We start from the raw sequence: 26,254 nt of genomic DNA, 5'->3' as shown, positions 1-26,254 counted from the left end.
TCATATAGGTAAGCAATTGTAAGACTGCATTTTTAATACTGTGTTCAAATATGGAGGCCTGACCTGAAAAAGTGGTTGATTTTGTTGAAAGGCTCCACAGATGGCCACTTGCATAGTGAAATCGGCAAAACTACGATTGTATGAGGTAAAAATTCTTTTTCTTTATTTGACCTTTGAATTTTAAAAAATTCAAATGTCAAATGGATAGTTTAGAGGGAAATGCATAATTTCTATTTTGTTATTTGCTTTTTTTTTTTTTTTTTTCCTTTATATGGCCTGTGCCTGTGGCTTCCTTGCAATATATGGCTAATAATAGTAATTGAAGGTGGAAAAGAAATTGTTACATTTAAAAGTGAGTACAGTACCTGGAGCTAATGGTATTATCCAATTATATTTAAAGAAACTGCAAAAGAGGCTACTGAACCTTTTGCTATAATAAGGATGGTGAGAATGAATGAGAATGGAGCTGGCTAGTGTAATAGAGCAGAAAAAGATAGCATAGAAAATTACAGAGTGACTTAAACTCTGATGCCTATAACAGCCAAAAGTTGATCTGTAATAGTACCACGTATAAGGTTAGGGAGGCCAAGGCTGTGTGTGTGTGAGAAAGCTAAGAGAGAAAAGAATTGGGACAAGGGGTTTTTCCTGTATGTGAATACAAAGAAGTAGAAAATGAATCAGATTGGACCCTTGTGTAATAGGTGTAGGTCTTAAGTAACTCAGCTGATGTATTGAATAGGTATTTTGCATCAGTCTTTACTGGTGAAAGACCCTTCATGCTGAGAGGAAGCTCTGCAAGTGAGACTGAAATTAGTGATTTTGTAATTGCAGGTGACTTTATTAGAAAATCTTTCAAGCCTAAAGGCAAGTAAGGCTCCTGGAGTTCATGGCATTTACCTAGTAATTTTGAGGTAGGTGGAAAGAAAGTTTGTTGAACCATTGAGGTTAATTATGAGGGCATTGTGGACTTGGGGAAGATTCCTTTGGATTGGCAAAGTCCCACCGTATCGCCAATACGTAAAGGAGGTTCTAAAAGAAGTCAGTAATTAGTTTACTGTATAAGAGGTTACTGTATAAGCTTGAACAAGTTGGGATTACTGGTAAGATTCTAAAGGGGATTGCTGGTTGGCTGCAGGAAAAAAGTCAAATGGGTGTGATTAATGGATATTCTTCAGATTGGTGCAATGTTAGAAATGGGGGTCTCCCTAGGATAGGATCTTGGGCCCCTATTGTTTCCAATTTTCTTAAAAAAACATTGATGAAAGGGTGAGGTGGGTGATGTCAAAATTTGCAGATGATGTAAAGATTAGGAGAGTCATCAATGATCAGTGCCATCAGCAGTTGCGTTTTAATCCAGCAAAATGCAAGGTCTTATGCTTGGGGGAATAGCAACCCAAAGTAACTAATGCACTCCATGGGGTTGAATTAAAAACAGTCAAGGAAGAAGGGGATTTTGGAGTTATGATATAGGCAGATATGAAGGTAAGGTAAGTCCATGGTCCTATAAATTGATCTATTAAACAATGTCCAGTACAGATAGGCAGGTCATAATCCCACTGTTTAAGTTAATTGTAAGACTGCATTTGGAATACTGTGTTCAAGAATGGTGACCTCATCTGAAATAGACATTGAGCTTCTTGAAAGGGTCCAAAGACAGGCAACTCAACATATATGGAAACTCTGGGTTACTGAGCTTCACAACATAGCACCATAGACCGGGGTTGTTCGAGCCCGTCACCACCAAATAGAGGATGCGGAAAGGTCAAGGGAATGACCACCGCATATTCCCGGAGCAATATGGCCTTAGTTGCTAATGTTCCTAAAAACCAAATAACAACAACATAGCACCTTAGGGGGTGGGGGACTGGATTGAGGTTTATAGGACACTGAGGGAGGGTTAGTAAAAATGAATGAAGGTAGAATTTTCACTGTTATAAAGAATCCAGAACTAGGGCCCTTAAATTCAAATTACTGGGGAAGTGGTTTAGGATAGATTGTATGATGTTTTCTTGTAGCCCCAGGAATCGTTGCTTACTGGGACAAGTTGCCTATGCAGGTCGAATTCTGAGGTGAACTGGGTAGTTACTTGTGTGAGAAGGGAAGCCTATAATTTGCTTTTTGTTTTCCTATTTTTTTATTATTATTTTTTTTTTGTTGGTGCAGAAAAACCCATGGCTTCATTGCGCTATATGGTTGCTACTACTAATAATAGTAAAATGCCAATACTAATGAGGGTATTCAAAGGGTGAAATGCCAATAATAATGTGGGTATTCAAAGGGTGAAGTTGATAAATACGGACCTGCAAGTGATCTCTTTTTCACAGAAAATAATCAGTTAATAGTTAAGGAAGTAATCCAAGACCATTAAGAGTAGGAGATCATTAGAATGTGGAATTACTTAACAAGTACAGGTCACTGTTGAAAAAAAGCTGTGAGTTAGGGCTGAATTTTAGTGTCTGCAATCCTGCCCAGACACGATAGGAGGGAGTATATGATGAGAGCCTTGTCGATCAATTCGGCCCTGGAAGGCTAGTGCAAGGCTCAAGGGGTAGAATTTTTTTCAGCCTGGTCTGAAAAACAGGAGAAACTGCTTCTACAGGGATGGGATACACTTAAATAGAAAGGGTGCAAGAATATTTGCCAGTGCTATCTAGGCAGTGTTAGGTGAGTTGGAAACTGTTAGCTTGAGGGGGAGATACAAGGACTAATAGATTAACAGTAGCCACTGGCAGAGGTGAAAGTGATTCTTGCACTGCTTCTATTGGAATGAGCAGCAGCCTGTAAAACAAGATGCAGGTTATTTCAGTGACTGCTGGGAGTCATTGCGGTACAAATAAACACATGGGTTGTGTTAGGGTAGCTAGAATAGGAAGAGGTGCATGTATACTTGCGTATACACCAATGCTAGGAGTTTGGTAAATAAATTTGATGAATTTGAGGTATTGCTCAAAACATCAAAGGCAGATATTGTTGGAATATCTAAGACGTGGTGTCACACAGATATAAGGAATGCAGAACTGGAATTTGGGGAGTACAATGTGTACAGGAAGGATAGACAGGATAGGAAGGGAGGAGGGGTTATGCTATTAGTTAAGAAACACACAAAATCCAAGGAAGTGAAGCCAGTTGACATCGCTGGACAGTGCAGTGTTGAGTCAGTTTAGTGTGACATAAGCATTGGGAGATAAAATTTGAGAGTAGGAGTGTGTTATAGGCCTAATGACTCTGAGTATAATAAGAAACTGTACAGGAAAATAGAGTGGGCCAGTAAATCAGAGAGTCTTATAGTGGGGGATTTTAATTTCCCATATATTGACTGGAATTTGTGGGTTGGTCACTCGCACACTAGCAAGGATTTTGTGGATTTATTGGATGATTGTTTTCTACATCGTCATGTTCGGGAGGCAACTAGAGGGAGTAATACTCTTCATCTGATTATCAGTAGTGATTTTTCATGCATTAAGAATCTGCAGATAAGGAACCACTAGGTGGCAGTAATCATAGTGTGCTGTGGGATTTACTCAAAGAGGTAACTTAACTACCATCGGGGGTAAAGGGAAGGGTTTTTGCTTTAGTAAAGGTGACTGCGGTGGTCTGAGACAGAATTTAAATTTTATACGGTGGGACCAACTGATGATGTTACCAACAGCAAATTCAAAATGGGAAGCATTCAAAGAATTAATCTTGGAAGCTGCTAGGCTTTATATACCAACTAAGAAATATTGTTCAAGGTTTAAGCCTAAATTGATGTCAGATGAATTAATGAGACATATGGCAGAGAAGAAAAATGCATGGGATACATATAAATTAATGGGTGACATGGAAGCTTATGATAGATATAAGCTGGTCTGTAACCAAGTCACAAAGGAGATTAGGCAGGCAAAGAGGCAGATTATGAGAAATGTTTGGCAAAGGATGCAAAGAAAAACAGCAAATTGTTCTTTACTTATGTAAACTCTAGAAGGAAATGGATGAATCAGATTTGTCAGGTGGCTAACAAACTAAATGAATATTTTGCATCTACATTCACACATGAGGAGTTATTTAGGGAGAGGAATGCCAGAGGTGAATTGAACTCTGGCAGTGAGGAGAAATTGTTGGAGGAGTGAGGAGTGAGTTGAAGTGGAGGAGAAATTGTTGAAGATAAACATAAAAAAGGCACCCGGGGTGGATGGGATCTATCCAGTTATTTAAAAGGAGGCAGCAAAAGAAGTAAGCAAACTCTTAGCCATAATTATGAGAGCTGCTTCTTTGGACTCAGGAGAGGTACCCGTGGACTGGAGATGTGCAAATGTGACCCCAATTCACAAAGATGATCAAAGGGCGACACAAGTAATTATAGACTTGTTAGTTTAACTTCTGTTTCCAGAAAATTAATGGAAGCAATGGTAAAAGAAGTACTGCAGGATCATCTAGACAAGACTCCAGTTATAACTTGGACACAGCATGGGAAAGTCTTGCCTGACCAATTTGATTGGATAACTATGATTTGGTCACAAAGGAACTGGATGCAGGGAATAACCTTTGCTACTATTGCACATGGAAGACTGAATTGGAGCAGTGTGGCATTGGAGGCAAATTGCTGCTTTGGATAAAGGGATGGTTGAGTGGGAGAAGATAGAGTGGTAATCAATGGTCACTGCTTATCGTGAACTAATGTTATTAGTGGAGTCCCTCAGGGTTCATTGTTGGGTCCATTGTTGTTTTCTGTATTTATAAATGATATTGATGATGGTATATCAAGCTTAATGTCCAAGTTTGCAGACAATGTGAAGGTTGGCAGGGTTGTTAAGGACACTAATGACAGTACGCTACTGCAACAGGATCTAGAAAAGTTGAGCAGATGGGCTGAGAGGTGGCAAATGAAGTTTAACATTGACAAATGTAAAGTGCTACATATGGAAAGCAGTAACCCCAGAGTAATGTATCAACTCTGTGGTACTACACTGACAGTGGTAGAGAACGAAAAGGACCTGGGGATAATTATTCAGGCAGATATGAAGTTTTCTGAACAGTGTACGCGGTCTTCAAGAGTGGCTAATGGTGTCTTTCAATGATATACAGGAATTTTTCTAGCAGGGATAGATAAGGAGTCATGAGAACGAGTGTAGCCTATGCGGACATACATTTTTACCACTCCTGGAACAGAGAAGTTTTTTCTGATTTATTTTCTGTTTTATTAGCTTAAATTGGCATATTAACTTATTTTGTAGAGTAGTTTTATATTCTTATTTAAGATACTTAGATTAAAGTAACTTAGATAGAGATTTTGTAGGTATTACTTAGTATCGGAAAGGGTATCAAATCCATTGTTTACCGTTCGTAAATAGCCGCCATTGCTACGCGATACAAAATATCTCGAAATAGATAGCATAAGCATAACGTAGTATAGTATAGTACATAATATTGTCAATTAATCAGATAATTAATCTTGTTGAACTTCATTGTCAATTAAATTGTACTTTTAACTATACATATAACGACTTGGGTTACGTAACATAAATAATTAGTAAAAAATAAATAATTAATACTTAACTTGATACGGAAGTTATATAAAGGGATTTAGTAGATAACACTCGATACTGAAACATAAATATAGAGTTATAACTGTGTTGAGATATGTTTAGGGTTTTAATTTTGTACTGAAATTGAAATTTTAATGAAATTAAATCGAAATTATGACTCTGACCAGAGCAGCAAAGCAAAAGGCTCAAGCTAATGGGAGTGCTCTGGCTCAGGGGAGAACTCAGGGGGTCAGTTGCCCTCTGAATCACAGCCTATTAAAATGCACTAATTGCTTGATGTTTGTGGAGCAGTCAGGTACGGGACATGATACTGCCATGGGGGATGTCTTTGTGTGTGCGCGATGCAAGGAGTGTAAGGAAATCAGGCGACAACTCAGCATTGTTATGGGCGTATATGAGAGCTTGAAGGACAGGGTGGATGCCCTCGAAGCATTAAAAGTGAGGGGCACATCAATGCTAATGCCAGAGCTTGCACTTGGTCATCGCGCAACACAGCAGCAGCCCCCAAGGCAAAATGCGCTGGTCCCAAAGGAACTAGTAGTTGTTGGTGACTCTATTGTCAGGGAAACGGGAAACATGCTTTGTAAAAAGGATAGGTAGAACAGGACCAGGGTATGTCTGCCAGGGGCAAAGGTTGATGACGTAGAGCGGATATCATCTTTTAAGGGCACAAAAGGTGATATAGTTGTACACGTTGGCACTAATGATATTAAGAGTAGGAGACCGGCGGAATTACTTAACAAGTACAGGTCACTGTTGAAAAAAAGCCGTGAATTAGGGTTGAATTTGAAAGTGTCTGCAATTCTGCCCAGACATGATAGGAGGGAGTATATGATGAGAGCCCTGTCGATCAATTCGGCCCTGGAAGGATTGTGCAAGGCTCAAGGGGTTGAATTTTTTTCAGCTTGGTCGGTACTTGTTAACAGGAGAGACTGCTTTTACAGGGATGAGATATACTTAAATAGACAGGGTGCAAGAATGTTTGCTGATGCTATTGAGGCAGTGTCAGGTGGGTCGGAAAACTGCTAGATTGGGGGGATACAAGGACTAATAGATTAACAGTAGCCACTAGCAGAGATGAAAGTGATTCTTGCACTGCTTCTATTAGAATGAGCCGCAGCTTGGAAAATAAGATGCAGGATAGTTCAGAGACTGCTGGGAATCATTGGGGTACAAATAAACACATGGGTTGTGTTAGGGTAGCTAAGAAAAAGAACAAGTGCATGTATACTTGCGTGCACACCAATGGTAGGAGTTTAGTAAATAAATTTGATGAATTTGAGGTATTGCTCAAAACATCAAAGGCAGATATATTGGGGATTTCAGAGACGTGGTGTCACACAGATATAAGGAATGCAGAACTGGAATTTGCGGAGTACAATGTCTACAGAAAGGTTAGACAGGGTAGGAAGGGAGGAGGGGTTATGCTATTAGTTAAGAAATACATAAAATCCAAGTAAGTGAAGCCAGTCGACATTGCTGGACAGTGCAGTGTCGAGTCAGTTTGGTGTGACATAAACATTGGGAGATCAAAATTGAGAGTAGGAGTGTGGTATAGGCCTAATGACTCTGATGAGTATAATAAGAAACTGTACGGGGAAATAGAGTGGGCCAGTAAATCAGAGAGTCTTATAATGGGGGATTTTAATTTCCCAGATATTGACTGCAATTTGGGGGCGGTCACTCACACACTAGCAAGGCTTTTGTGGATTTATTGGATGATTGTTTTCAACATCAGCATGTTCGGTAGGCAACTAGAGGGAGTAATACTCTTGATTTGATTATCAGTAGTGATTCTTCATGCATTAAGAATCTGCAGGTAAATGAACCACTAAGGTGGCAGTGATCACAGTGTGCTGAAGAAGTGGGATTTACTCAAAGAGGTAACTACCATTAGAGGAAAAGGGAAGGGTTATTGCTTTCGTAAAGGCGACTACCATGGACTGAGACAGTATTTAAATTCTATACAGTGGGACCAACTGATGATGTTACCAACAGCAAATTCAAAATGGGAAGCATTTAAAGAACTTATCTTGGAAGCTACTAGGCTTTACATAGCAACTAAGAAATATTGTTCAAGGTTTAGGCCTAAATGGATGTCAGATGAACTGATGAGGCATATGGCAGAGAAGAAACATGCATGGGATACATACAAATTAACACGTGACACAGAAGCCTATGATAGATACAATTTGATCTGTAACCAAGTTACAAAGGAGGTTAGGCAGGCGAAGGCAGATTACGAGAAATCTTTGGCAAGGGATGCAAAGAAAAACAGCGAAGAGTTCTTTATGTAAACTCTAGAAGGTAGGGGATGAATCAGATTGGTCCACTTGATATCGATGGGTCAACTGTTGATGATCCTGCTCAGGTAGCTAACAAACTGAATGAATATTTTGCATCGACATTCACACATGAGGAGTTATTCAGCGGGGGAATGCCAGAGGTGTATTCAACTCTGGCAGTAGCTAGAGAATCTTGTAATAACTGAGAGTAAAGTGGAGGAGAAATTGTTGAAGATAAATACAAGAAAGGCACCTGGGGTGGATGGGATCTATCCAGTTATATTAAAGGAAGTAAGCAAACCCTTAGCCATAATTATGAGAGCTTCCTTGGACTCAGGGGAAGTACCCATTGACTGGAGATGTGCAAAGGTAACCCCAATTCACAAAGGAGGATCAAAGGGCGACACGAATAATTATAGACCTGTTAGTTTAACTTCTGTTCCTGGAAAATTAATGGAGGCACTGGTTAAAGAAGCACTGCAGGATCATCTAGACAAGACTCCAGTCATAGCTCAGACACAGCATGGTTTTGTTAAGGGGAAGTCTTGCCTGACCAATTTACTTTGATGCAGTCACAAAAGAACTGGATGCAGGGAATAACTTTGATATTATATACTTGGATCTTAGAAAGGCTTTTGATACTGTTGCACATGGAAGGCTGCTGCCCAAATTGGAGCAGTGTGGCATTGGAGGCAAATTGCTGCTGTGGATAAAGGGGTGGTTGAGAGGGAGAAGACAGAGAGTGGTAATCAATGGACACTACTTATCGTTGACTAATGTTATTAGTGGAGTCTCAGGGTTCAGTATTGGGTCCATTATTGTTTTCTGTATTTATAAATGATATTGATGATGGTATATCAAGCTTAATGTCCACGTTTGCAGACGATAAGAAGGTTGGCAGTGTTGTCAAGGACACTACTGACACTATGCTACTGCAACAGAATCTGGAAAGGTGGAGCAGATGGGCTGAGAGGTGGCAAATGAAGTTTAACATTGACAAATGTAAAGTACTACATATGGGAAACAGCAACCCCAGAGCAACGTATCAACTCTGTGGTACTACACTGACAGTGGTAGAGAATGAAAGGGACCTGGGGGTGGTTGTGCAGGCAGATATGAAGTTTTCTGAGTAGTGCAGATGGCCTGCAAGAGTAGCTCACGGTGTATTGTCGATGATATATAGGAATTTTTCTAGCAGTGATAAGGAGGTGATTATTCCCTTGTATAAGGCAATGGTCAAACCACACCTAGAGTACTGTATAGAGGTCTGGAGACCTCATTTCAAGAAGGATGTAGAGATACTGGAACGAGTACAGAGAAGGGCAACAAGATTAGTGAATGGAACAAAGGGGTGCTCTTACATAGAAAGGCTTAAGTTTTACAAACTACAGTGTCTGGAGACTAGGCACCGGTGAGGTGATCTGATAGAGGTGTATAAACCTTGAATGGTTTGAGCATGTTCAATGCTGATTCTTCCTTTTGCTCAGAATAATCACCTGAGAGGGCATAAATTCAAATTGAGAAAAGACAGATGTAGGATAGACGTGAGGAAATTTGCCTTTAGCCAGCGGGTGGTTGGTTGGTGGAATAAACTTCCATCCCTTGTCGTGGAAGTTGATAGCCTAAATAAGTTTAAGGCTCAGCTGGACAGGTATTTTGAACGAGCGGAGGGGTGAAGTGGAAGTGGTTATTTTTTACTTATTTATTTTATTTATTTATTATTATTATTTTTTTTTTTTTTGGCTGATGCTGCATAAGCTTGCTTTCTTGCATCAAATGCCTCTGCTAATGCTAATAAGGAGGTGATTATCCCCTTGTATAAGGAAAGGTCAGGCCACACCTTGAGTACTGTATACAGGTCTGGTGGCCTCAATTTAAGAACGATGTAGAGCAACAAGATTAGTGAATGGAACAAAGGGTTGCCCTTACGAAGAAAGGATTAAGTTTTGCAAATTACAGTGTCTGGAGACTAGGCACCTGCGAGGCGATCTGATTGAGGTGTGTAAAGCCTTGAATGGTTTGAGCATGCTCACTGCTGATGGAATTCTTCCTCTTGCTCAGAATAATCAGAGAGGGCATAAATTCAAATTGAGAAAAGACAGGTGTAGGATAGATGTGTGGAAGTTTGCCTTTAGTCAGCGGGGTAGTTGGTTGGTGGAACAGACTTCCATCCTTTGTTGTGGAAGTTGATAGCCTGAATAAATTTAAGGCTGGGCTGGACAGGGATTTGGAACGAACAGAGATGTGAAATGGGAGAGTTTTTTTTTTTTTTTTTTTTGGCTGATGCTGCATAAGCTTGCTTTCTTGCATCATATGCCTCTACTAATGCTAATAAGGCAATCAATCCTCTGATGGGTTTGTTAAAGGATGTTATGCCTGATTCGTGTGATTAGCTACTATGAAGCCGTCAAAGGAACTGGATGCAAATAATAATTTTGACGTCATATACATAATTTCATTAAAGCATTCAATGCTGCAACACATGTACAGTCTTTGTATGTTAAGTGATAGAAACTCAGAGTTCCTATCACTTAACCATCTCTTTATCTATAGTAATAGGAACTATGAGTGGTTATAAATGTCTGCTGCTGTTTGTGGTTTAATTTGATGAGTGGGGTATCACAGGGAATGGTCTTGGGCTCCTACTGATTTTTAGGGATTTTTGCATGTGTATGTATATATATATGCCTATGCATTTATTTTCTTCATCACATCTGTCTCTTCCCATGAAAAGTAGGACTTGCAGTGGGTGGATTTTCATGAAATTTAAAATTGGGCCTTTTAAAAATATTTGTCAAGCCATTCCAAATTTCATTATAATTGAACTGTAAAAATCTACGGTTAGATTTCTGGCAATCAATATTTTTATTTATTATTATTTTTTTTTCCAATACAGTTTGTATGGAAAATGTAGAAATCTGTTAATTATAGATCTCTCTCTCTCTCTCTCTCTCTCTCTCTCTCTCTCTCTCTCTCTCTATATATATATATATATATGCAGTAATAAAATAATGTTAAAATGTAGAGGCCGTCCTGTAGTTTGAAATTGATGCAATCCATGAACCAACTGGACCCTAGGCAACAATGGTTAAACATAAATGTACATAATACGCCGTCCATGGGAAAAGATAATTTTCAAGGGACTTTGTCAAGGGCTAAACCCCTACAAAATACCAAACCCTTGGCAGGCTGAGCTATCAGTTTCTGTTGTCATCTGCCTGTATAACTAGGACCAAAGGAAGTCCATAATGACCCGTAGGATAGGTATAAAATAAAATAAAAGCAATTTTTTTCTAATAGAAATAGCTTAACTGTAATTTTGCAGAATACAGGCTGGATGACATTTAGCCCGACCGATCGCTGAAACAATATAATAACTAAGCATAGCTGAGAACAAAATAATCTGCTAAACATAATAAGCTAAAATAACTAATGAGAGGAGAACTGAGGGAAGACTTGTTAAAGTAATAGTACCTCAATCCCCCCCTGAATTACTCTAATAGTTCATGAGGTATGAAAAAAGGATTAAGATAGTTAAAAGTAAAAAGCGAAGGAAAAGTTTTTATACGATAATACATCGGATATTACCGGGAGCGTAACTTCCCGACCCTTTAAGAAAGGGATCCTGGTATGGTAAGAAGAGCTGGTGAAAGCTAGTACTAATCATCGAATAATGGAGTACAGGAATGGCTAATTCCAAATATTAATTCTAAACACCAAATAGGCAAAGTTCGTAGCGAAAATATTTGAGTTATATGGGCTAGGATATACCCATAGTGCAAACACGAAGGTAATACAGCATTAAACATACTATACCTTACCCTGTTGAAGCGTAGACAAGAAAGACCGTAGGTTAAAGCACATGTCGTATATACCATAGGTGATGGCAACGCCCCCTCAGAAGTGTCAAGCAGCTACAAAAATGCAATAACTAGATGAATGGATAGGAAATGCCCTCTATCATGGTGAAAGCAGAACCAATTAAGTTCTCAATAGTAGAAGAGGAAAAGTAATTAATTCCTACTGTAGTAACACATACAGGTACGACTTTTTCAATGAGTGTAAGCTTTATATGGCGTGTTACTACAGCAGTACCTACTATGTACAAGTATATACATAGGCTATGTAGAAACCATTACTCGTAACTGATACCGTTGCAATAAACCAAGATTCCGATAATTATAATTACAAAGAACGAAGGATTACAATACATATATATTCATTGTTAAAGCTGCCTAACAGCTGCTATAGTTTCCAAAAGGTTTATGTTATTGTGGTATTTATTAAGGGCTATAGACATGGCAATATACATATTCTTCATAATAAAATTATGCGGGAAACCGTTACCTATTAATTTTTGTTTGAGTTCGATTAAGTGAGTCGATAATATCACTTGTATTATTGCAAATTTTTATCCTTCTGATACATTGTGAAATTATAATATTTTTATGGATATGTATAGAGATATTAGTAAACCAACTTGTTAGGTCTATAGATTTTAACTTTTATTCGCTGCGTTTGTCATATACCTTAGTATATAAATTATTATTATTTATATGTATGTCTATATCCAGATAGGTAACTTTATTAGTACCATTCTTGTTCTTAACCTCTAGAACCAATTCCTGTGGGTAATATTTAGTAGCTTCTGCACGAAAGTTAGGATAATTAATCACTATTAGGTCGTCAATATATCTATACATGATAATATCTTTACTGAAATTATTTTCAAAATGGTGTAAATACAGGTTAGCAATTAGGCAAGAGCTACTCTTCCCCATAGCAATGCCTGTATGCTGTATGAAAACATTGCTACCGTTATATATGTAACTGTTAGAAATGCAAAGACTTGATAAATAAATAAATGTCATCCAGCCTGTATTCTGCAAAATTACAGTTAAGCTATTTCTATTAGAAAAAATTTGCTTTTATTTTATTTTGTACCTATCCTACGGGTCATTATGGACTTCCTTTGGTCCTAGTTATACAGGCAGATGACAACAGAAACTGATAGCTCAGCCTGCCAAGGGTTTGGTATTTTGTAGGGGTTTAGCCCCCCCCCCACCCCGACAAAGTCCCTTGCAAATTATCTTTTCCCATGGATGGCGTATTATGTATATTTTTATTGAATTTATATTTATGTTTAACCATTGTTGCCTAGGGTCCGGTTGGTTCATGGATTGCATCAATTTCAAACTACAGGACAGCCTCTACATTTTAACATTATTTTATTACTGCATATATTTAACAACGGAGGTAATGTTCTATCGCTGATGGCAGTAATCCGATTGGTTAATATTATAATAATAAAAAATTCCCTGTTCTATACTTTAATAATTATAATATCACAGTATATATATATATATATATATATATATATCCATTATTTTAAATTAAATAAAACATAAGCCAGTAGTATGGCAAAAACTGTAGAGCGAAAATTAACATAAAAATAACCCATATAAACAATCGAACGAAAAGAAAGAATAGATATAAATAGTAGCCCAGAAACCCTAATATAATTTCGATCTTTAAATCCAATTAACAAAAACTATACAAATTTTAGGATAATGCCAATTAGTTATTAATTTAGCGGTACCCCCCCCCCCCCCCCCCCCCCGAAAATACATCCATAATGGATGTATTTCAGCTTCATATGGAGGCGCCTCCGTAGCCAGGTGGGAAGGAGCAGCAGTGCGTAGCACACCCTTCTTGATTAGACCGGGGTTCGAGCCCGTCACCACCAAATACGGAACATGCGGAAAGGTCAGGGAATGACCACCGCACCGGAGCAATATGGCCTTAGTTGCTAATGCTCCTAAAAAACCAAATAACAACATAACATCAGCTTCATATGGAGGAATTGCATGTCGCTGCCTCTAATGAATGCTTAATTATTTATTCATTTTATTATAATTTAACTTTATTTAATATAATTCAATGATAGTATATATTTCGGCTTCATATGGAGGAATTGCAAGTTGCTGCCTCTAATGAATGCTTAATTATCTTAATTATTTTAATTTTTTATTATAATTTAATTTTCGTCAACATTTAATATAATTCAATAGTAATGGGTCGATATGCTAATTTAGCAACGCCAGTGCCGCCATCTATTTTCTTTTTTTCTTCAATATAAGCTGATTCAGCTTACAGTATGTCAGTGGTGTGGCTCTGCTTTAGAGTGCTGTCTGTTCTATAGTTTATTTTCGCTGCATAAGGACCACCGCCATGCAAATCCTCTGCATTGGTTGATCTATCGGAGAATGGAAGGGTGGTTTGGTTCTTCGATATTTCCGCCTTTGCGATGTTTTGTATGACGATTGAAATGCAGCGATTCCATGACCATTATTGGCCTCGTGGTCCTCTGTCGATATGGGGCATGATGGTCAGTCTATTCTATTTTATTTTAGTTTATTTTGATTTTGTTATCGTTTGGTAGTTCCTTTAACCCTCTTTGGGTGATATTTCACGTCTTTCGGAACTGGTACCTCTCGGGGGGGTACCGCTAAATTAATAACTAATTGGCATTATCCTAAAATTTGTATAGTTTTTGTTAATTGGATTTAAAGATCGAAATTATATTAGGGTTTCTGGGCTACTATTTATATCTATTCTTTCTTTTCGTTCGATTGTTTATTTGGGTTATTTTTATGTTAATTTTCGCTCTACAGTTTTTGCCATACTACTGGCTTATGTTTTATTTAATTTAAAATAATGGATGTATTTCAGCTTCATATGGAGGAATTGCATGTCGCTGCCTCTAATGAATGCTTAATTATTTATTCATTTTATTATAATTTAACTTTATTTAATATAATTCAATGATAGTATATATATATATATATATATATATATATATATATATATATATATATATATATAGCGAGCAAATAGAATACGTGAACAGAATTTATAAATAACTAAACCATAGAATCTAGGAGCGAGAGAAATACTAAAAATACTAAAAGGAGAAGAGCTGATTAATGCCATCAAGAATAACATGATAAAACATTACATCAGTCTTAATATGTTAAAAGCAAGTAATAGATAAGTTAGTGGCAACAGAACGCTATACTAGCCATTACTGGTCCTTAGTTCAAACCTGGAAAGGATACATATAAATAGAATAGAGTAGAGAAAATAATATAATATAATAGATAAATCATAAAGGTAGAAGATAACATAAATAAGTATGGTATGTTAATTATAGGAGATAGTAACACAATGAAAGGGACTTTTTCAAGGGCTAACCCTTTCAATGTGTCCTCCTATAATTAACTGAGCTATCAGTTTCTGATATCATCTGCCTGTTAAACGTTGCCGAATGGTGATAAAAGATATCATTGGGGTGGAAGGTTTAAGTTAAAGTTAAACAAATAGAATTTTGTGGTAGTTAACAATAGGTGTAAATTTGTGGTAGTTAACAGGCTAGATGACTTTAGCCCGACCGATAGCTAAAACACAACGAAAAGTAGAGGCAATTGAGAACCAATAGCATCATATTAATGGGTGGTACAGTAGCTAAAGCTAAAAAAGGAGAACGGAAAAAGGGTTTAAGAAAAGGGATAGTACCTCAATCCCCCTCGAATTACTCTAATAGTTCATGAGGTAAGAAGAATAGAAAAAGACAGCACATAGATAAAAGTAGAGGAGAAGCAATATTGCAATTGTACGTCGGATTATACCGGGCGCGTAACTACCCGTCTCTTATAGTAAGAGATCCTTGTAGTTACGCGCCCGGTATAATCCGACGTACAATTGCAATATTGCTTCTCCTCTACTTTTATCTATGTGCTGTCTTTTTCTATTCTTCTTACCTCATGAACTATTAGAGTAATTCGAGGGGGATTGAGGTACTATCCCTTTTCTTAAACCCTTTTTCCGTTCTCCTTTTTTAGCTTTAGCTACTGTACCACCCATTAATATGATGCTATTGGTTCTCAATTGCCTCTACTTTTCGTTGTGTTTTAGCTATCGGTCGGGCTAAAGTCATCTAGCCTGTTAACTACCACAAATTTACACCTATTGTTAACTACCACAAAATTCTATTTGTTTAACTTTAACTTAAACCTTCCACCCCAATGATATCTTTTATCACCATTCGGCAACGTTTAACAGGCAGATGATATCAGAAACTGATAGCTCAGTTAATTATAGGAGGACACATTGAAAGGGTTAGCCCTTGAAAAAGTCCCTTTCATTGTGTTACTATCTCCTATAATTAACATACCATACTTATTTATGTTATCTTCTACCTTTATGATTTATCTATTATATTATATTATTTTCTCTACTCTATTCTATTTATATGTATCCTTTCCAGGTTTGAACTAAGGACCAGTAATGGCTAGTATAGCGTTCTGTTGCCACTAACTTATCTATTACTTGCTTTTAAAATATATATATATATATATATACACTGTATATAGGAATTATGTCTGATGACAATTAGTTTTGAATAGCATAAAAGAGGGTATTAGATGCTGTTAATGCTATTGTACAGTGACAATTACTCATATGTGCATGCATTATATATGTACTTATTTATATATTATTGCTTTTTATAATTAATTTTGGTACTACCTGGGAGCATCAGGTTTGTAGTGACCCCAGCCAACCCACTGGTTATATATAAATCTAGCCCTGGTATGGATAGCCTAACCTTTTAGTAGTACCAAAATTAATTATAAAAAGTAATAATATATAAATAAGTTAAGTACATTTATATATATATATATAAACATATATTAAATAAGTGATAAAAACGTAGAAAAAAAATAGAGAATTATAAAAAGTGTCAAATCAGATTAATGCCATCAAGTTATTGATTTAACATTACATCAGTCTGTAAAACTTAATTATTGTATTTAATGAACTGTTTACCCAGGGAATCAAATGATAAATGAAATTTTGAGTAAAAGTATACCTATAGAGCCATAAGGCCAAGTATTTAGGTAACCTAAGTTGGTCTTCATTGTTATACCGTATAATTAAACACATAATAAAATAATATAAAAAAAAAAAAGATGACGAAGCTAATTACTCATAAAAGGATACATCGAATGGTACTTTTTTGAGGGCTTGCACCACTCAATACATCCTATCAATAATTGGCCAAGGCTATCTGTTTTTGTTTGCTATTAGCCAGTTTGTCTAGGTTCAAATTTCTAAAATTGTAGTTTCAAATACTCTAAAATTAGAGATGCAATTTATGTTAAATTTAACAGCAAACTGGCAGAATAATATCTAGCGCGACAGATAGCAGTGAATCGAAAATAATTTTCTTATAGGTTTATTTACTAGTGAAAAATAATTATGTAGTGAAAAAGAACGGCTTCTGCTGATTTAAGGCGAGGAGCAGTAAGGATAGCAGTAGTACTTCAATTTCCCTCGAATTGCTCTAATAGATTTTGAAGTATAAAAATTTAGGGTTAGCAAGAATAAGGCAAAAAAAGGATACAGTAGGTAGCAGCGCTTGAAGTAATATTGAAGAAATTATAGAATACCAGATGTACTATTTTACAGAAATCCAATAAAGAATAGAGAAATACCTGATGTAATAGTAGATTTTAGAATAAAATAAAATAAAATTGTAGGTATAAAATTCTACCAAATAGCAAGTTACATTTAAAAATAATAAGAATAAACCAGCCTTACTGAAATAGTAGATCAAATAGAAAATCAAAATTAGTTTACTGTAATAATAATACTAAATAATAAATAGAAAATGAACAATACCTTCATACTGTAAGAAACATAGCTAAAAGGATTTATAACTCAGATTGCTGATATATGATAAAGAAAGATAGTGGTGCCCTCTCAATTTTGGTACGTATGTGGCCAATTAAATAAATTATTTAAATAGCTGACCGTTTTAGAAAACTGCTGTAAATTTTGGAAAATTAAGTAATTAATTAAATAACTTACAATGTTAGAAAAAGGCTGAAATTGAAATAACAAAATAAATAAATAACAGACCATAACATATGATAGTAGAAATTGTGAAAATACAGTAAACCCCCGCTATTCGCGGTCGCTGATTTAATATAAAATGAAACCTAAAAAAATTTGAATTTTAAAGCGCTGTGAACATTTTCCGCCATAAAAATACATGGGCGTGGCTAAAATTATCTTTCCCGGTCAAAACAGCGCTCAGTGGGTGGGTGGGGGGGGAGAGGGGTGACAAAATCGCGAGCGTGGATGTTTCTCACTAATCCTTGTTTAGTATGTGTTATGTGCATGTCATGGAAGGTTTCGTCGTATGCTTTTAATTTATATGCTTATAAATTTATCAATTTATAAATCGATTTACTTACAAAAATGATAAATCTACCGTTTTGCAGTGTAAAACAGACTTTTTCGAGTGTGTTAATGGAAGAAAGTGACTTTATTGTGGACAAGTTCTATCTCACCCGTACAAAAATATCGCTACGAATAACAAGGGAAATGTGAAAAGATCAAAGAAGGTGATGACATTAGCGAATAAAATTGAGTTATTGGATAAATTTTCTAATGGTGAAAGTGTCTCCTCAGTGGCAAAACATTATAAAATTAATGAGTCAACGGTACGATCAATCAAAAAATCGGAAGAAAAATCTGCCGTAGTGTCCGTGAAAACGCACTAATTGCTTCAAAAATTTGCTCCGTAACTCGTGATGTTAAATTAGAAAAAATGGAAAAGGCTTCAAATCTGTGGATAGAAGACCGAACTCAAAATAAAATTCCCTTAAGTTCACTCATCATTCGTGAAAAGGAAAAACTCCTTTATCAACACTTTAGTGAAATTGGTGATAGCACTGGCGGGATAAGTTTTTTGGTTAGCAAAGGCGCTGGTTTGAAAGCTTTGTTTGAAATTTCTAATAAATATTACATTTCATATTAAATTGTTTCTTATTTTCATTTTGATGCCATGCCATATGCTTGCATTTCACTATGTACATAGTCATAATATGAAGGTACATATAATACATACATAGACAAAATTTTTGACTAGTTTTTCTTATATATTTCATACTTTGGAACGAAACCCCTTTATTACTATGGGAGCCATAACTCAGTATTCGCATTTTCGGTATTCGCGGCATTTCTCAGGACTGTAACCACCGCGAATAGCGGGGGGTTTACTGTATAAGCCAATGAAAGCATGATAAGACAAAGAAAGATAATAGCGCCCTCCTATATTTGGTTTTAAGACCAATTAAATAAATAATTAATTAAATAAATGAAAATGTTAAATGTTAGAAAACAGCAATAATTAATACAATAACTGACCAGGTTAGAAAATTGTTGGAATTGCATAAAAACTGCAAATAGTTAAATAACTGACAACGTTAGAAAATTAATGAGAATTGGTGGATAATCTGTACAGAACAGATAGCAGAAAATAATTGCATATAATTGTCGAAAATAGTGTGAAATGCTGCAAAATTGAGGAAACCATATGCTAGAAATTACTGAAAACAACTGAAAATAGCTGTTATTTTTTAACTCACCATGTAAGAAATTAGTTGGTACCCTAATATGAGTGATTAAAGTTAAATGTCAACTTACCAAATAAATAATTAATTACTGCCCCTAGAACAAATATAGGTACAACCTTTCTACAGTGTAAGCTTTATGTAATATGCTCTAAGGGAAGTGCCTATTATATACATATGTACAAGCTCTCAGAATGACCGTAGTAGGAATGGAGAGAATAAATGACTATCATTTTTTATTTGTATATATTTCAGCAATAACTATTCTGGGGTTAATATTTCCGTGCCATTTATTAATAGTGATAATAATAGCCTTGTTTAGGTATCTAGCAATAAACTTTTCTGGGAATTCATTCCTAATCAGCTTAGCTTTTAATTCTTTTAGTAATTCTATAATACATTTAATGTTATTACTTATTATTATTATTAATCTAAAACTCTGCAAAATAATGATGGTACTATGAATTCTTTTTTGAGATATTGGAATGCCTGTGCGTTAAGCTAATAGCTTCATAGTCTTTATGTTTGTCATATACTTTGGTGTACCATTTATCATCTATTATAGATATATATATATATATATATTGCAGCTATAGTATTATCTTTATTGGCACTTTCTAGTTGTAACTCAGGAGGATAATGCGGTGCAATATCTTTCTGAAAGTGGTTCATTTATCACAATAAGATCAATGTAGTGATATAGTATTAAGTTTTTATTTAGGTTTCTTTCATAATAATGTAGGTACAGATTTGCTGCTATGCAAGAACTGCATGCTCCCACGGCTATCCCTATATGCTGTTTATATACATTACCATTAAAAATGTAACAGTTGAATAAACATAAATTTATAATGTTATTCCAATAATACTGGTCACAAGGTAATATACTATGATACGCATTATAATAGCAGTTAAAGACATATTTCAAGTCATTATGAATTATACTGGTAAATAAGTTTTTAAAGTCAAATGGCATGATTCCAGTTTTTTGTTGGGTAACTTAGCATAGCTGTTTCTGTACGATGTAATTGATCTAAAACCTATGGGAGCTTTGTGGAATTTGGATATCCAGTGTATGAAGAAAATTTGGTATTAGGGTTACTTAAATTTAACTTTCTGGATGTGGCTAGTAGTTTCTTAATGATAATGCTACTATTTGATGTCTCAATTTTATAGGTGGTGCTATTATTCAGTTCATTTAATAAAGTGGTGGTATAGAATTTTTTGCATATTATACTATTATTGGCTGCTTTATCAATGGTAGTAATTATAAACTTAGATTGCAAATCTAATAACTGCCATTTGATTAAGAATAAAGGTGGCGCTTGTTATGTAATAATATTATTTGATATAATTTTTCTTTCTATAAATAAAAATATTTATTGGGGCAGATCTGCTCCCCCACCTGATCTTCATGGGCCCACATGTTTTGCTAATTGTTGAACTGTGGTAGTTATGCCTTAAATCAAATATCTTGGGGGCGAGGACACACACACACACACACACACACACACACACACACACACACACACACACACACACACACACACACACACACACACACACACACACAATGATATACAGGAATTTGACAGCAGGGACAAAAAGGTGATTATTCCCTTCCATAAGGCAGTGGTTACCACATCTTCAGTACTACATATGGGTTTAGAAATCATTTCAGGATGGACAGAGAACTGTTGGAAAGGGTGCTTAGAATAGCAACAAGACCTAGATGTGAAATATTTCGTGATATGAGAGATGCCAAATGGCCTAGGATAAGTAAAGTGGTTTATGGACTTGTATTGCAAGAATTTAACATGTATTGGTTAGTGAAAAGAGTCATTTTAATACATAGTAAATTCACAAGGAATACAAAACAAATTTGAAAAAACATCATAACATCTCATTGTGAAATCCCTCACAATGAGTTGCCTAGTCACGCACTTCTAATAAATAATGCTTTTCCAGTACAGAAGACTATTGTTATTTATTCTCAGTTTTGAATGCCACCAATCAGGAATGGCACTGTTATGGAAATTATTCTTCCCTTGTCAGTGAGCAGGTAGGCATCCAGAGTGTTCAAGAAGATAACCTAGAAGTGAAATATTTTCACATATGAAAGATATCAAAAGGAGTAGTTAATGTTTTTTTTTAATTTTTTACACCTTTTGGCGTCTGTCATATTGTGAAAATATTTCACTTCTAAGTTATTTTCTTGCACCTCTGAGTGCCTGCCTACTCACCCACTGATGAGAGAACAATAATTCCTTAAACAGTGCTGTTTGTGTGAAGCTCGAGACTAAGAATAAAAAATAGTAATCTCTTTTGGGGAAGCATTATTTATTTGAAAGTGCATTACTAGGTAAATCGTTGTTTAAGGATATTGCAATTTGAGATATTGTAATAATGCCATTTTTTGCAAACTTTGCTGTCTTTGTGAGTATACTGTACTGTGTATTGAAATGATGCTTTTGCACTACCAATACATTTTCATAAATACTTGTAGTTACAGTTGTTAAAGAACTTAAACTACTTTAGTTCATACAGTTAGTTATGTTTGTGTGTAAATTTCATTTCTTGTAAGATAATCTTAGCATGAAAAATTGTGTGCCATATTCAGTAGATTCAGAGATTTTTTTTTTTTTTTTTTTTAGATGCTGCATACATGTCTGGTGACATGGGTGGCTACTGGGATACCGCTGGATGGGGAATGAATGTTTCAGGAAATTGGTCAGCACCAGACAATACTTCTTCACATAGTGGCTTAAAAGAAGGATTTGACTTGAGTAGTGTGCCTGGTAATCCGCCACTGGGTGGTCAGAGTTTTGATTATAATCATGGATCAGATCAGTATGCTTATAATCAGGTATGATTTTTGGAATGTTATGTCTATTTTCAAATACTTTGAGGTGAATAATTGGAAGACCATAGGAATTTTAACATTTCCTGTAAGTATAATGTAATATATATACATATATCAAGCCTTTGCCGGATCAGGAATATGTATTTTTTTTTTTTGAAATTTCTGTGATTTGTTCATTAGGTACTTGTTTATTATCCTCCCACCAGTGCAAGTTTAACCTAACAGGTGTACATTTATTTTATATTTGTCTATATTTAATGGTGACAAAGGTTGTACTGCTAGAGGGAGGATAACAGACCAAAGTATCCTTCATTCTTAATAATTTCAGCTGTACAGTGTGGCAGCTAAAGCATTGAATATCCTAGGTTTTTTTTTTTTTTTTTTTTTTAATTTTCAGTATTTCAGAATATTTTTAACCAAGAAATAAAATGCTGTAATTCTAGTGTACTTTAGGTTGATTTCAGATGTTTAGTTTTTAATATTTCTAATAATTATTGAGATACAAATGCCAAATTTTACACAAATAAAACTAAAATATGTTACAAAATGCATTTCAGTTAAATATTAACTACTAAAATCTCAACATATTTAGGATTTTAATTTTTTTATACTGGTGGTTCTCTAACTGTGTGGTAGACATTTCGAATGAGGTACAATATAGCAGTAATATTTTATTACTGCTATATTGTACCTCATTCCTGTTCAAACACAGGAAGTGTTTGAACTCTCTGGGCTACTTTCATACCACATCTGTCCAAACGAAACACTGTGTAGTGAGATTCATCACTCCATAGCAGTTTCTATCACCAGTGTTGTAGAGTCTGTGAACATTGGAATGACACCAACCAAATGCCATTTTGCATTGTTGACATGATGTCGGTTTATGTGCAGCTGCCCTACTGTTGAACCCAAAGCTCTATAGCTGCCTACAGAAGATATTCATACTAATGGGCATTTCTATGGTCTGTTGCACCTTCTCTGTCATGTTTTTTGTAGATGATGTGCGAAGATTGTTGTACGAAATACCTTCTTTATTATTCATTGAGGGATCACCTACAGTCTTCCATTGGGAATAACATTTATTACAATAAATTTTGTAAAGTTCACACAAGTTGCACTTGCAGAAAGGTTACTGATGTTCCTTCCACCAAATTTAAAGGCAAATTTCTGCACATCTATTCTGTAATTATCTATCCGCGATTTGAATTTATGCCCCCTCAAGTGTGTAATCTGAATAAGAGGAATCCCATCAGTGTTGATCTTGCACAATCTATTAAAAGTCTTATACACCTCAATCAGATTATCTTGCAGGTGCCTGCTCTTTCCAATGTCCACAGTGTATAGTACTGCAACAGTGTAGGTAACACACTGTCCACAATGTATAAGTAAGTCATCAATGTTGGGTGCCAATACCTTAAACTATGGTATTCATCATTTCAGGCATTACTGTCGATGAACCAAGTCTGAAATAGCCCGAATACCACCAGACCAACAAGACTTTGTGGTTAAGTTGATACACTTTGACATCATGTCAAAACCTGACATCATGTCAATAATGCAAAATGGCATTTGGTTGGTGTCATTCCAATGTTCACAGACTCTCTTAAGTCTTTCTTGGTAAGAGAACCCCTTTGTTCAGATCACCAGTTCTGTACTCGTTCCAGCAGCTCTACATCCTTCCTAAAACGAGGCCTCCAGACCTGTTTGCAATGATATATAGGAACTTTGCTAGCAAAGTTCCTATATATCATTGACAAGACCCTGCTAGCTGCTCTGGCAGCCTGTCTGCATTGTTCTGAAAACTTCATATTTGATGGCACAATTACTCCCAGATCTTTATCATTCTCTACTATCCTGAGTGTAGTACTGCACAGTTGGTATGTTACTCTGGGATTACTGCTACTCATGCAGTACTTTTTCATTTGTTAATGTTAAACTTCAGTTGCCACTTCTCAGCCGATCTGCCCAACTTTTCCAGAATCTGTTGCAGCAGCGTACTGTTGTTACTGTCATTAACCACCTTACCAATCTTTTTATTATCTGCAAACTTTGACACTAAGCCTGTTATACCTTTCTCAGTATTATTGATAAGTATAGAAAACAACAATGGTCCCAACACCAAACTCTGGGGTACTCCACTAATAATGTTAGTCTACGATGAGCAGTGTCCATTGATTACCACTGTTTTCTTCCACTCAACTATTTTTTTACCCATAGCAACAACTTTTTTTTAATGCATTCTTCTCCAATTTGTACAGCAGTCTTCCACGTGCAACAGTATGAAAAGCTTTCCTGAAATCCAAGTACAGCAGACTCAATTTACCGGGATCAGTTTAATCGGGACACTTCAAGTAATAACTAGAATACGTATAAACGGATGTTTTGCAAGTCATAAATAAACGACAAGAAGCAGCATTATAAAGTCATCATTGGGAGATTATTATCCTGTAATCAACACCTGCTGTCTTCACACCCACCACAAAAAAAAAAAAAAAAAAAGAGAGAGAGAGAGAGAGAGAGAGAGAGAGAAAAGAGAACAAATGTTTAGTTTGTTTTAGTATGTCGCTTCAATTGTTGTGTTCCGTTGCACTGCAAAAAGAAAAATTTTATTTTGTTTAGAAATCGCGAAAATTATGGGTAAACACAAACAGGTTGCACTTTCAATTAAACAAAAACTTGAAATTATTCAAAAGTTTGAAAACGGTGCATCTGTTAAATCTTTAATGAAACATTATAATGGTGGTGACACCATATGCAACATTGTAAAAAATTAAGGGAAGCTATTAGATTTAAAATTGACATCGAAAAAAAAAAAATAAAGGGAAGCATTTTATTGGACGTGTGTGTGTGTGTGTGTGTGTGTGTGTGTGTGTGTGTGTGTGTGTGTGTGTGTGTGTGTGTGTGTGTGTGTGTGTGTGTGTTTATCTATCGCCATATTTTTCACGTAGGTTGCTGAACATATTTGGATACAGATGTCCCCGACTTACATAACTTTGAACTTACGTTAATTTTTTTCACTCAATTTTTTTCTTCTTTTTTTAGGATTGTAAAATTTAAAACAATAAAATAATGAATAACGATGATCATAGCACTCACAAATTGCACAAGCGAGATAGGGAGTAACAAGCTTAAAAATAGGAATGGAGAGAAGATTCTTAAAATTTATTTGGATTTTTTTATATGACTTAAGATTTCAGTGAAGGGAACACACATTTCACCATAATAACATAAAATCCCACACAATTCCAGCTATTGGTATTATTGCAAATGCAATACGATCAAGTTTACTACCCGTTGCACTAACAGAAAGCCCAATAACTCAAAGTGCAAATTGTTTTTATTATTTTATGGTAGTGACTTCCAGAAATGTGCTTTAGTAAAATGTGAGCTTGTGTGGGATGATAATAGTGTTTCCGCCTTAACCCAGTGAAGTTCTTTACAGAAAATTTCATTTTGACCATTATCATAGTGCTGACTAAGAGAATAAGTGACAGCAGTACTAGTAAATCTCCCAAGAAAAGGAAAGTGATCGAGTTGGATCAGAAAATTAAAATAATAAGAATGTATGAAAATGGTCAAACATTAACAAGTATCGTGCATAATTCAGATTTGTCAGTGTCAACGGTGAAAACAATAATAAAGGACAAAGACAGAATACGAGAAGTGGTGAAGGGATCTGCACCAGTGAAGTCAACTATGATAATCAAGTAACCAAGGCTATGAAATACATATCAGTTTTTACAGTACAATAATGTTTTTTTCCCTTCCTTTTATGTTTTCTTTTCTTATGTGCCGCTCTGGCTACTTCACTGCTGTCCTCAGATAAAATTTTTAATTGAACTAATTAAAATATATATCTGTTTTTCTATTTATATAACTAATTAATCGAAAATACTGGCACTCCTCTACTTACGTACAAACGACTTATGTACAACTTGCAGATACGTACAAAGCACAAAGCTGTTGCTATGTTTGGTTATAAGAATCAATTTTGAACACCTTCGTGATATTTTTCTAAGGCAGATTTATGGAGGTCACTACCATAAAATAATAAAATTTGCACTTTCCGGTTTATTGGGCTTTTCTGTTAGTGCAATGAAA

General features: G+C 35.7%; 1 protein-coding gene across 3 annotated transcripts in view; it reads left to right on the top strand.

Annotated features, from left to right (window-relative positions):
* The window catches only part of LOC150083611 (uncharacterized), a 344,088-nt gene that overhangs the window by 81,433 nt on the left and 236,401 nt on the right, over positions 1 to 26,254 (top strand). For all 3 annotated transcript variants that reach the window (XR_016547211.1, XM_090378089.1, XM_090378088.1), the window contains exon 4: positions 21,945 to 22,156. Coding sequence is in view for 2 of the 3 variants with exons in the window: in XM_090378089.1 (XP_090234215.1) it covers positions 21,945 to 22,156 (212 nt within the window). In the remaining variant the exon portion in view is untranslated. The remainder of the gene's footprint in view (positions 1 to 21,944; positions 22,157 to 26,254) is intronic.

Source organism: Mastigoproctus giganteus, chromosome 7, assembly GCF_048544385.1.
Source record: "Mastigoproctus giganteus isolate SK-2022 chromosome 7, ASM4854438v1, whole genome shotgun sequence".
In the NCBI taxonomy this organism is placed as follows: domain Eukaryota; kingdom Metazoa; phylum Arthropoda; class Arachnida; order Uropygi; family Thelyphonidae; genus Mastigoproctus; species Mastigoproctus giganteus.
This window is presented reverse-complemented; position numbering and strand designations above follow the sequence as displayed.